The sequence below is a fragment of the Podarcis pityusensis genome (assembly GCF_964106645.2).
Source record: "Podarcis pityusensis genome assembly, chromosome: 8".
Lineage (NCBI taxonomy): Eukaryota > Metazoa > Chordata > Lepidosauria > Squamata > Lacertidae > Podarcis > Podarcis pityusensis.
In genome coordinates, this window is record NC_138033.1 from 47,025,876 (window position 1) to 47,038,156 (window position 12,281).

At 44.1% G+C, this 12,281-nt stretch overlaps 2 protein-coding genes across 4 annotated transcripts in view; both read left to right on the forward strand.

Annotated features, from left to right (window-relative positions):
* Positions 1-12,281, forward strand: part of LOC308483227 (uncharacterized protein) — a 44,834-nt gene that overhangs the window by 14,792 nt on the left and 17,761 nt on the right. The gene's annotated exons all lie outside the window — the stretch shown is intronic.
* LOC308483970 (C-signal-like) lies at positions 1,115-9,941 on the forward strand. Of its 3 annotated transcripts, XM_081018430.1 has the most exons (7): positions 1,411-1,551; positions 1,726-1,859; positions 3,482-3,533; positions 5,185-5,375; positions 5,760-5,918; positions 7,319-7,429; positions 9,447-9,941. In XM_081018430.1, exons 2-7 carry the CDS (start codon positions 1,806-1,808, stop codon positions 9,555-9,557), a joined length of 678 nt encoding a protein of 225 aa, XP_080874556.1. In that variant the 5' UTR covers positions 1,411-1,551; positions 1,726-1,805; the 3' UTR covers positions 9,558-9,941. The 3 variants fall into 3 exon arrangements, with proteins under 3 accessions (XP_080874557.1, XP_080874555.1, XP_080874556.1); XM_081018429.1 differs by lacking the exon at positions 1,726-1,859 and having other exon boundaries at positions 1,143-1,551; XM_081018431.1 differs by lacking the exons at positions 1,726-1,859; positions 5,760-5,918 and having other exon boundaries at positions 1,115-1,551.

A 12,281-nucleotide genomic window follows, 5' to 3' on the forward strand; every position in this document is an offset into this window, starting at 1 on the left:
CCACAGGGGCAGCAGAGCCAGACTTAGATCTTTATCCTCTCCCGGCCCCCTTGTTCCTGATGTAGATCTTTACTCAATCCTCCTTCCCTGGCAGGGAGGGGAGTGCCATTTTGTCATTCACCTCAGGTGACAAAATGTCTTGGGCCAGTCCTGCTAAGTGGACTTAGCAGCAAAGCACTTCAGGGAAGAATTGCACACCACCCAACATTCCTCAGGTGAAAATAGGGACATTCTAGTCTACATCAATAATACTTCATTCCGCCCCCGCCCCCCCCACTCCAGCACCAGATTTAGGATGGTGCAGGTAGTTCAACTGCACAGGGTGCTGAGCTGAGCCAGTGAATGATGATGATGATGATGTCTCTGTACACCTGGGATGAAGAACAGGGGTCAGCAACCTTTTTCAGCCATGGGCCAGTCCACCGTCCCTCAGATCATGTGGTGGGCCGGACTATATTTTTTGGGGAAAATGAATGAATTCCTATGCCCCACAAATAACCCAGAGATGCATTATAAATAAAAGGACACATTCTACTCATGAAAAAACATGCTGATTCCTGGACCGTCCGTGGGCCGGATTGAGAAGGCAATTGAGCCGCATCCAGCTCCCAGGCCTTAGGTTGCCTACCCCTGATGAAGAAGGTGGGAGGCACTTCTATGGATGAGACTCTGGCACTTCCCACTTTAAAGGACCAATGACTTGTGCACCCACTCCCAGCCCTCTTTGCCCACCCCCACCAACCCCCCTGGCATCCATGGCAATGCCTCCCCCCATGCAAAACACTGACAGGGCCCAGGAGGTGGAGGTGTGGGGAACACGCAGGCAGCCAAACACAAGTGCACACTCCAGGATCACTGGGCGGGGTGGGTGGGTGGGAGTCCAAAAAGCAGCAAAGGATGTGGAGAAGGGCTTCTTGCAGTGGCGATCAGGGAAAGCCAAATGATGAATGAGAACAGGTTGAGGGAAAGGCGGAGGCACTTGGTGTGTGGCATGATCCGCTCTGGGATCTGGGACTTTCAGGACAAAGTCACGGAGTCGTGATGGCTACAGTGTTTCTGTGGTGATCCCGGCAAAATCAGGGCAGTTGGAGGGTATGGAACTGGGTGTCAGAATCGGCTATCCTTGGGTGCCACTGTGTTTTCTTAAATGACTGCTGTTTCTGCCCTGTCAGCTTCCCTTCCCCACCAGGCAACAAGACTTGTTAATCTGTTCCTGCCTGCTAGTGGCAAACCCCAGCTTCTTTCCTTTCTCCTCTGCATGAAGTATGTTGAACAACACTGGATTTTTGCCAAATGCAGAGCACACACTGATAACAGCCTTGCTGGAGAAACTGGGGGCTAGAGTTAGCACTGGAGCTGAGCCAACAGAGGGCATTGTCAGTTGAGCGCAGGCTGGGAAGAAAGATGGCTGTGCTGAATGCACGCAGTATCCTGGTGACTGGGTCCAATCGGGGTATTGGCTTGGAGCTGGTGAGGCAGCTTGTTAGGAAAAGCAACCGGCCCGAATGGATCTTTGCCACCTGCCGGGACCCAGAGGGACCACGTGCCCAGGTGAGCCACAGGATGCACACTGGGATGAGTACAGAAATGAGGGTGGTGCCAAGACACTTGTGCCTCAGGCAAGTGCCCCAGGCAAGCTTGTTGCACTTCCCATTCCCAGGGTCTGACTGCTTAAACACAATTTAGTGGCCCCCTTGAGTGCTTTGACAACCCTTTCTTTTACAGAATTAGGGAAGAATGAGTAGGAAAGAGATTTGGTATCTCTCACCCCTTGATCTGAAGAACATTTAAAGGAAGAAGTGATTATGCTATTGAGGGTTGGCTATTACAAGAACAGCTCAGATTTTGAAAGAAATTACGTGAGTTAAACATTACTAAATAGTCGCTTCAGTGAGGATTTTGTCTGTGTCAACGTGCTTACAATTGCAATGTTCGTTCGTATGCAATTGGATTGGAAGACTGTGGAAAAAGAGCCTTACAACTTGTCAAAGAGGTAATGTATCATTTAGCTTGCAGGTAGGGACTTATAGTGGGGTGTGGGTTACGGATTCCAAGCCCCAAGATGTGTCTGATCCCAAGGAAAGCCCCTGGGGTTAGGGGGTGGAGATCCACCCTCTGAAGGAGACTCAGGTAAGCTCTCAGAAATGCCTCCCTTTACCTCCCTTCCAGATATGCCCCCCTTGCTTCTCCACCTCTGTCACTTTCCCCTATTATGTACAAGCCTCCCCCTTCAGGCAAGGCTGGTAGAAGTAAATCTGATACTGAGCCAGCACCCACCCTGCTTCCGTTGCCTAGGACAGAGACACCAGTGCTGGCCCATCCCGTCCTTCAAAAGGAAGGTGCACAAGGCATGTCCCTTGTTGGTTCATAGCTTGTGCTTAGCCAAGTCTTTAATCTCTTATGTAACCCACTGATCCTTGCAACCTGTGACTAATCTGAAAATAAAAGCTAAAACCACGAGTTGCAGTTAATTGGGTGGGGAGAGGCAAGCAACACTTATGCAATCAAAATCAAAACCAGGACAAAAATTATTCAGTAGATCTTTGTTTGTGGAACACATAGAAAAAACAAGTACAGTGGTACCTCGGGTTACATACGCTTCAGGTTACATACGCTTCAGGTTACAGACTCCGCTAACCCAGAAATAGTACCTCGGGTTAAGAACTTTGCTTCAGGATGAGAACAAAAATCGTGCTCTGGTGGCGCGGCGGCAGCAGGAGGCCCCATTAGCTAAAGTGGTGCTTCAGGTTAAGAACAGTTTCAGGTTAAGAATGGACCTCCGGAACAAATTAAGTACTTAACCCGAGGTACCACTGTACTCAGTTTCCCTAGATTCTTTAATAAAATGTGTGTTTGCAGCCTAAGCCTATGTATACACTATACCTTTAAAGCACCTTGAAGTTCTCCCCCCCCCCCCAATTCTTGGTACTGAATTTTGTAAAGGAGCTGAGAACTGTGGTTCTGTGAAGGGTAAACAACAGTGACCAGAATTCTTTGTTTGGTGCTTCAAATGCCTTTCAAGGGTATAGAGTGTTCACAGCCATGGCTTTATCACCACTTCCTTCTTGATTACCTAACCAAGGAGAGGTATTTCAAAAGCATATCTTGTAACCACCTCCACCCTTGTGGACAGCAGGATCTAGAATCAATCTAGACTAAGGTTACCAGATTTTTTTCAATGAATCCAGGGACACTTTTCAACTTCCTGTTAAATAAATGGATTTTGTCAGGGGACTGATTTGTAAATCCTGGGACTGTCCCAGGGAAACGGGGACATCTGGTAACCTTAATCTAGACTGAAAACTGTTTGTTAAGAATGAGAATGAATTATTCCAGATTATGGAAAAACTACATTTTTGTGTTACGAATGGGTTAGTGTGTACACAGCCCAAATCATCTACTTTCTTCTCTCCAATTTTAAATAATCCCACCTCCAGGGCTTGATGTTGCCTCCTAAATCTATGGTCTGTGCATCTTCCAGGTCTTGAAGGATTTGGCTGCCAAGCATCAGGGAGTGGAGATTATCCCACTGGGTATGTGTTTGCCCCCCCCCCATTGCCTTGCCCCCCTCTTCCCACATTGCCAGAGACAAGAGCTGAGATTCAAAGTCATTTCGCAAGACTACTTTCCTGCAGGATATGTTCTAAAAAACAACTTACCTAAATATATAAAAGTCAACTCCATTGTCAACAGTTGCTGAGAGGCATCCTCACACTGAGGATTCATCTCTTTTTCTTAACTCTTTCATTTCCTTTCTGCCACATCAAATGATGAACTGCATGATGTGAGAAAGGGCCATTTTCCTCACGGACTGTAGGCGGAACCCCTAAACAGTCCGAGCACAATCCAGTTCAGCTCTAAATAGAGAGCAAAACTCAACATCATTGAGCCTTTCTATTTGCATTATAACTTTCAGTTATATGACACACTATTCCATATCTAGGCACCTTTGTACTCCTGGCAATGACTCCACCTCTGATATTATGAGTAACTTGTAGGTGTTGCAATATTGAGAAAAACATTGTTTTTATACTAGTTCAAAGAGTTCTGGGCCTCTGCCAGAAGACTGCACCTTAATCCTTCGTTAACTACCCTGTTGCTATTGGGTAGCTGTGCATTGCCTTTAGGCAGCTACAGCTACTGAAGAAAAAAAATATGTGAATAAACATGCTATTTCATGCACCCCAGTCTCTGAGCAATGAGAGACTCCAGGTGTTCCAGTGCTTTCCTGGGATTTGCTTTTCTTGGAATGAAGGTCAACTAAAACTGCGGTGCCTTTGGGATATATGGTTTTATTTTATCACACATATATACAACTTGAGCATAGGATGGATGGGCTCACAGTGTTAACACTCCACAGATCTGGCCTCCCCATTAGGTTTCCAGGAAGATTGTCAGGGCACATCTTTGGGTCCAGTGAAGAGCAAGGCAAGCCTCTGTCTCCAGCTTCCAGTATCAACCAAAACTCTCTCACACAAAGAGCTTCCCTTGGCCTATTGTTCTCCATCCATTACTGAATTGCAGCTGGCAGCCTTCTCAATGAAGAATCTTCCAGGCTTACTTTGCCTATCCTAGGCTCTCTATTGTCACTAAAGGCCAAGGGTGCCCAGCTGTGGTTTATTATGTTCATTATCTTTGAAAGTGCATGTAGTTCTTAAATCTTTTCCAACATGGGCTTCTTATATTTAACACAGGTAACTTGCACCTTATGTGTGCTTAACATGCGCAATTTCAACTTTATGTGATTGAAGGCCAGCTGGTTGAAATCACACAAATTAAATGCACAGAAGGCAGAGATCTTAAAATCTCTTTTTGTGCAGGGTTTTCCCAGCATGGAAAGAGCTTTTAAGCTCTCAGACGTGCCTTCTGGGTGGAGGTTATACTGTTTAGTGTCCTGGCTCCAAATGTAAGGTTGCTTGCGCAGAGGCAGCTCCAAGGGTGTATATGTCTTTTTGTGTATACACATCATCCCTGGAATGTAACCCCTGCATAAAATGTGAGTTACCTGTATCTATTGTCTTTCTGGCAATTAAATCTCAGGGGGTGGAAATGGAACAATATTTGATGCATATCAGATTCCAATTCTTCCTTCTAAATATCATCATAAGAAAAAGGCTTATAATGTGTTGATTTGTAGTGAGAGAAAAAGTGGGACTTATGAAATTCTTCTCTTTGCTGCTGAAGACACTTCTGAGCCCTCTAGCGTCAAGGATGCTGCAACCAGAGTCACTGAACGGCTTAAAGGGGTTGGGCTGACCCTTCTGATAAACAATGCTGGAATTGTGAGGAGAAACTTAGTTATGGAAGCTGAGACACCGGAAGACATGTCTGAAGTGTACAAGACCAATGTGATTGGGCCCATGATGGTGAGCCAGGTAAGGCTACCTGGTTGTTCCTCCTTCACAGAGATTTCTTGTCCTGTTGCAGATCCCTTAATGTTGGAGAAGTAGGTGGCCTGATGTCACTGCTTCCTGGTGATGGGGTGTTCTGCAGCTGTGCCTTTTTCATGGAGAAAGGATATGGAACTAAGCTTGTAATAGCTGCATGAGTGAATAATATTTAACAGTGCAACCTTTGTGGTAATGGAGGTGATGGGGGAAGATTGAACCTGTTGAAGTAGGAGTTGTAGCTGTTATGTGCCCCCCTGGCTCAGTGCCCTGTGTGGAGGGAACTGCCTGCACTACCCTAAATCTGGCACTATGGCCAGTCTTCTCTACAGCATGTGCTGCTGTGTGCAATTCTTTTCTCTTCTTCTCCAGGCATTCCTGCCCTTGCTGAGGAAGGCATCTCTGGAAAGCCCCCAAAATGGGATGAGCTGCAGCAAAGCTGCCATTGTCAACCTCTCTAGTGATGCTGGCTCCATCACAAATCTCTTCCTGTGGGAGAATGCACAAGTTGTCAATTACCGTTGCAGCAAGGTATCAACACATCACAGACAAGTAGTCAGTTTTGTGCAGTGTTCTTCAACCTTGGGACTTCAGGTGCTGTTGGGCTTACAGTGCCCTGTGCAACACTAATATCCAGCAGGCCCCACCACCTCTTGCCTTCCATTGGATGTCATTGCGGCGCCTAACGTTCTGCACTCGGTGCAACTGAACTGGTCATGCTCCCCTAGATACATCTTTGTCTCTGACAATTGAATAAGCAGGCTGAGGATTATAGGAGTTGTGGTCCAATAAAATCTGTGCATCCAATTTAAAGAACACTGGTTTAGTGGTCAGTTATCCAAGGGGCATGTTTCTTTTGCCTTGAAGGTGCTGGCCAGGTAATTATACATTTTTATATAAGTATTTACATATCTCCTGACCTTCATGACTATGGGCCAGTCTCCAGTTGGCTTTTTTGGGGGGGGAGGGGAAGTATCTCAAGAACCAAGAGGCTAGACAACCGCAAAGACTCATGAATGAACATTATTATCTGGCCCATTTTTTGGCCCATTTTGGAACACTGCATTGGCTTTCCTGGCTGACTATCTTAGCGGGGTGACTGACAGAGTGACTATTTTGATGCTTCTGGATATTTCTGCTTTTTTATGATATTGTTGGTATTTTGCTTAAAAGACAAATGAGTTAAGGTATAATCATAAAAAGAGAATTCCCTGGATCGCTAGATCCAGGTTTGGGGCAAGTACTCTTTGGTTAGAGAACCCCAGCATGGATTTAAAATAACAAACTATGCAGTAACGTAAAGCAGGGAAATATAGCTTGTTAGACCTTTAAAATACCCCCTTCTAAGTTGCTTCCAAAGTTCCCCACTTCCTTTAGCATAGAAAAGACCAAACATTTGGTAAGTTAAAAATGGTTTACTTATAACCTCTTCAAAGGTCAGATTCATACAGCAGTAATAACACACAGGAAGTGAGAATTAGGTTCCTAAGTGGTGAGAGTTTCTAAATTATTTGTATAGAAACACAAAAGGTGGCTTGCTTAAGCCACACAGTCTGAGCTTGGAGCATCCAGCTTAGACCTCCTGACTAGTAAGTGGAATGGGGGAAAGTGGGAGAACAAAGAGCTTGATAACCCTTCCTCCCAAGGACTGACCTAGCTAAGCCTGGCAGGACAAGTTTCCTAATCTAGGGAAGCTCATAGCTGGTAAACCCACTGTAGATGAAAAGTGGTACAACTAGCCACAGAAACCACCTGTGTCTTTCGTGAAGGACTACATTGCAAAATCTACAGAAGTGCAGCATTTCAGTTGAATATTGGTTTGGGAAATGGAAATAAGATTGGTTCAAATTAAAATACAAAAGGGGGAAAACGTATCCCCCATCCTTAGCTGTATCATTCAGCTACATGCTTCTGGTATGTCTCACTCTTAGGCTGCCCTGAATATGCTGACGCGGTGCCAGTCCCTGGGATATGCTAATGACAAAATCCTGTGCATTGCACTGCATCCTGGGTTTGTGGAGACAGACATGACAGGTGGAGGGGTAAGTTATTTGTGTCAGAATCAGATCACCATACAAAGAGTATTGCAATTATCTAATTCATTTGGCCTACATTGAAATAAGGGTCAGGATGGATAATGAGTTTATTAACTTGTTTGTAGTTTCAAAAGAATTTTAAAAGACATTCTCTAGTAATATTAAAATAAAATTAAAAATAAGAAAGCCTTTGGTCTGATGATCCAATCCAGCAAGAAAATGGTCACACACACTGGTGGGCTACAATCCAGCATTGTGTTAGGAATGCTTAAGCCATTTAAAATTTCAACTCTCTGCTGAATTGTGGCTGGATCCACAACTCTGACCAGAAAGATGCCCCCGATAAGTCAAGAATCAGTCTATGGACTCAGCTACATTCATCACAATAATGTGATCTGAATGTGTTTTAAACATGCAACATCAGATAGTGCCAGAGAGTGAGAATTGTTTAACTTTCATTGGAATTTGTTTATTTTGGTGAAAACAATCTAATTTCTGACTCATTTACAGTGCTGTATTCCTGTGTTTAAAAGGGACGCGGGTGGAAAAGGGTGGCACTGTTGGTTAAACCACAGAGCCTAGGACTTGCTGATCAGAAGGTTGGCGGTTTGAATCCCCGTAACGGGGTGAGCTCCCGTTGCTCGGTCCCTGCTCCTACCAAACTAGCAGTTTGAAAGCACGTCAAAGTGCAAGTAGATAAATAGGTACCGCTCTGGCGGGAAGGTAAACGGTGTTTCCGTGCGTTGCTCTGGTTCGCCAGAACTGGCTTAGTCATGCTGGCCACATGACCCGGAAGCTGTACGCCGGCTCCCTCGGCCAATGAAGCGAGACGAGCGCCGCAACCCCAGAGTCAGTCACGACTGGACCTAATGATCAGGGGTCCCTTTACCCTTTACCTTTACTTTATTCCTGTGTTTAAATCCACCCTGTGAAGGTAATGCCAATTCCCTACTATTTATTTCCAGAGCTAATTGTCTGGACAAGGGCTGTTGTGGCTGATAGCAACTGACAAGCATTAAAAGCATACAGTGTTTCCTGACTATCATCATTTTGTGGGAAGGATTCAAGCACATCCCAGAACTCTTAGTTCTGATTAACTAAAGCGAATGAAAGGGTTCTGTTGTTCTTGTGAAACATAATCACTTTTTTAAAAAAAGAATCTGAATGTTTGTGGTTTGGAAAGTGATGGGGAGGTGTATTCAAAAGTGTGTGATGAATGAATGAATAACTGTTGGGAAGACATCTGCAAAGGAACAATATTACCAAGCTGAAGGGTTGGGCTTTGGTTTCAAAGTACAGAAAGTACAAAAGGCCATTTGATTTAGCATTTGTTTTTCAAGGTAGTTATTGACAGAAGAAAGTCTAGCCTGGTCTTGCTCAGAACTAAGTTCCTATTGCATTCAATGGGGCTTACTCCTAGGTAAATGGGGTTAGTGATTGCAGCCTGATTAGCTGGAGTGGGGATATTAGAAGTTCGTTAAGAGGAGGGGAAGAAGACAAGGCAAGGTATGGCAGATCTACTTAGGAGTATGCTCAAGTGAACACTATGGGAGCTGACTTTTGAGTAAAATAGTAAGGAAGGGAAGGGAAAAGAAAATTTCTAGTTGACTTCTAGAAGCCTTTGGTGTTATTGTCAAATGCTTGTGGAGCTCAAGGTGGTACGTGTGGTTCTTCCTCTCCTCATTTAATCCCCACAATAACCTGTGACATAGGATAGGTTGAGACGCAATGAGTGGTCCAATGATCTTCATGCCCAAGTGGGGATTTGAACCCTGGTCTCCCAGGTCCTAGCCTGACACTCTCACCATTGCACCACACTGGGTCATTAATGTCTTATTGGATCACCCTTATCCACAGATATAGAGAGCAGTCGTCCAGAATGCTTCTCTGTTTGTGTTTGATGGACGGTGCGTGAATGTTGTCCCCTGTACTCTCAGTTGATGTTACTTATGTTTTTTGACACTCTTTTTTCTTTTCTTTTCTTTTACTCACAAGTCCCTGTGTCACTGTTCTTTCTTTCCAGTTACTCACAGTGAATGAGAGTGTGCAAAGCATCCTGAAGACCCTTTCCCATCTCTCGGAGAAAGACACTGGGACTTTTGTGAATTGGCAGGGGGATGTACTTCCTTGGTGAACTCAAGATATTTAGCTGCCTGATGTGGAGTAAGAAAGTGCCTCAGGGTGCACAGTCCCAAAGCGGGACACCAGAGGCAGAAACACCCACAAGCTCCTCTCTGTCTCCCCCAGCAGTAAAAATGCAACAATAATAATATCTTTTGCTTTTGTAGTTATATCAAGTTATTGTTGGGGATTGGTTATTATCTGGAATGCTTGCATGGGCAGGTTATAAATAATAAAATTATTATTATCATCATCATGCCGAATTGTTGTGAAGTTATCCTTTTGTTTCTGATCTTTTGCTTTTGTAGTTATATCAAGTTATTGTTGGGGATTGGTTATTATCTGGAATGCTTGCATGGGCAGGTTATAAATAATAAAATTATTATTATCAGCATCATGCCGAATTGTTGTGAAGTTATCCTTTTGTTTCTGATCTGTTAACAATAATAATTTATTCATTAGTTTTTCCAATAGAATGATATCCCACACACTTTCTACCAGTCGTCTACATTCCCCCCAGAGAGATTTTTCCAATGTCTAGCTGTAATAAGAGTAAATTCTACACAAATTCAGTGGGGAGTCCCTAAAGTGTTTGGATGGCACCTTGGGTTACAGATGCTTCAGGTTACAGACGCTTCAGGTTACAGACTCCGCTAACCCAAAAATAGTACCTTGGGTTAAGAACTTTGCTTCAGGATGAGAACAGAAATCGTGTGGTGGCGCAGCAGCAGTGGGAGGCCCCGCTAGCTAAAGTGGTACCTCAGGTTAAGAACAGTTTCAGGTTAAGAATGGACCTCCAGAATGAATTAAGTTCTTAACCCGAGGTACCACTGTATGTCTTTTTCCAGAAAGTCCTGCAGCCAAGCTGGTGTTAAATCTATTGCTCTGACTTCCTTTGGACCACCATCAGCGAGGCTGAGAGGGGATCTTGTCATCTGGGCAGCCCAGGACCTCCATACACACTGCCCAAGTTTGGACCCTGAGGTCCCTTGGGCAGTAGTGAAGGGAGACAGAGGCAGGGTGCAGCAGGTGTTGGGGGATCTCAGGGTGTCATGCAGGGTATGTAGGGTGGCAGGGGCGCTGACACTTTCCGTCCCTCAACAACTTTGACTGATCTCCTTAAAAAAGCTCAAGAACTTTGGTCCGCTAAAAACCCCCAACTCTGTCCCACATGTTAGGGTGGGTTGCTAAGCCACTGCTGGCCTGGACACTGCTGACTTCACCACCAGAAGTGCACTCCATTGTCTCTCAAGACAAAAAGATGCCAACAACAACAATTTTGTTGGATAATTCACCGCAAAATTTGGAGAAGGGCAATTGAGCAAGAACTGCGAATTAGACCATTTATTCCCCATCCCTACCCAGCAACATGCTTGAGGACAACCTAGCTTAGCAGGTGTAGGCAAGGTAGTTTAGTAGGCCCAGGGCGAATGGCAGGACTGCTGCTATCAACCCACCCACAGCATGTGCCACTTTAAGTGGTTGCCTCATCATGTCTAGTGTTAACTCCAGCCCTGGATGTATCCCTCAGCAGATTATTTCTTTATTCAATACGTATTTTAAGGCTGTATTTTAAAGGTTGATCATTATATCTCAGATTGGCAGCATGAAAAGTGTTATTCCATGCTGCCACAATGTAAATAATATGGGATTTATCTCTTCCCTCTCATCACTGCCAGCATGTATATAATTTCTGTTGCTTATCCCAAGCTGCAGGTGTGAGCAGCAGACTGGGGAAAACCAACCCTGTCCAGCTGTACTGCCACCACCTTTGTAGTTCCCCAGTCCTAAACCAGGGGGAACTTAGGTTGTTCTGGAAAAGACAAGAGTGAAACAGTTCACTCACTGTCTTTTGAGCCCCAAGCCACAAAGGAGTCAGTAGTTTGTCTCCAAGCAGCCAAGGTACCAGATTCAGAGCTTTAAAAAGTCACACAAGGAATAAATGGAACACTTTATTAAGGAGGTTATAAACATAGGATAAGAACTCTTTACCAATAAAATACAGTTAAGAACGTCCAATATAAATATATATTTGGAAAGCCAAGTACAGAACAAAGTAAGAAAGGTAGCTTGCCTCATCCTAATACAATCAGAATCACAGACTCCACACTGTTTCCAGGCACACGTGGTTCTTGCAATGCATGATTCTTCATCTGAGTAGGGCCATTAGACCCATGTCAGAGACAAATTTATATACAAAAAGGCCTGCATACAGAAGGGTAGATTTTCCTTCAAATCTGGCCAAGTGATGGAATCTTCTCTCAGCAAAAATTGACAAAAACTACAATATTCATCTCACAGTTGGCTGTGGTGGAATTTTAGGGAAGTATGTCCTCATTACCATTTATTTCAATGCAAAGGAAACACAATGCAAATGGAGAAAAAGTGTCATCCACTGTGTATTGTTTATGGACTGAAAACTACAGTGAATACAGATCATATTTGCGGAAATGACTTCCTTACCAGACATGAGACAAATAAGCAAATATTGGCCAATTTCGACTCCCATTTCCATTTCCATCATAATTATTCAATATCCTGTCTCATACTGTACATTTTTTATTTATTTATACAACAAGAAAAAAACACAAAAAAACCACAAATACCAAATTACACACAAATTACAAAAATAACCATAGACACATAATTTTCTTGGCAAACAATAAAACATCTATTGGTCTTAACTCTAAAGACCCAACTTCCCGTCTATTCCATATTTCAAATTCATATTACGTAT

What these genes read in the sequence shown, in the direction of transcription:
- LOC308483970 (XM_081018429.1), top strand. Translation starts at nt 1,405, where the DNA reads ATGGCTGTGCTGAATGCACGCAGTATCCTGGTGACTGGGTCCAATCGG. An exon ending in AGTGGAGATTATCCCACTGG is followed by an intron (nt 3,534 to 5,184) that starts GTATGTGTTTGC and finishes TTGCTGCTGAAG; the next exon opens with ACACTTCTGAGCCCTCTAGC. An exon ending in GGCCCATGATGGTGAGCCAG is followed by an intron (nt 5,376 to 5,759) that starts GTAAGGCTACCT and finishes CTTCTTCTCCAG; the next exon opens with GCATTCCTGCCCTTGCTGAG.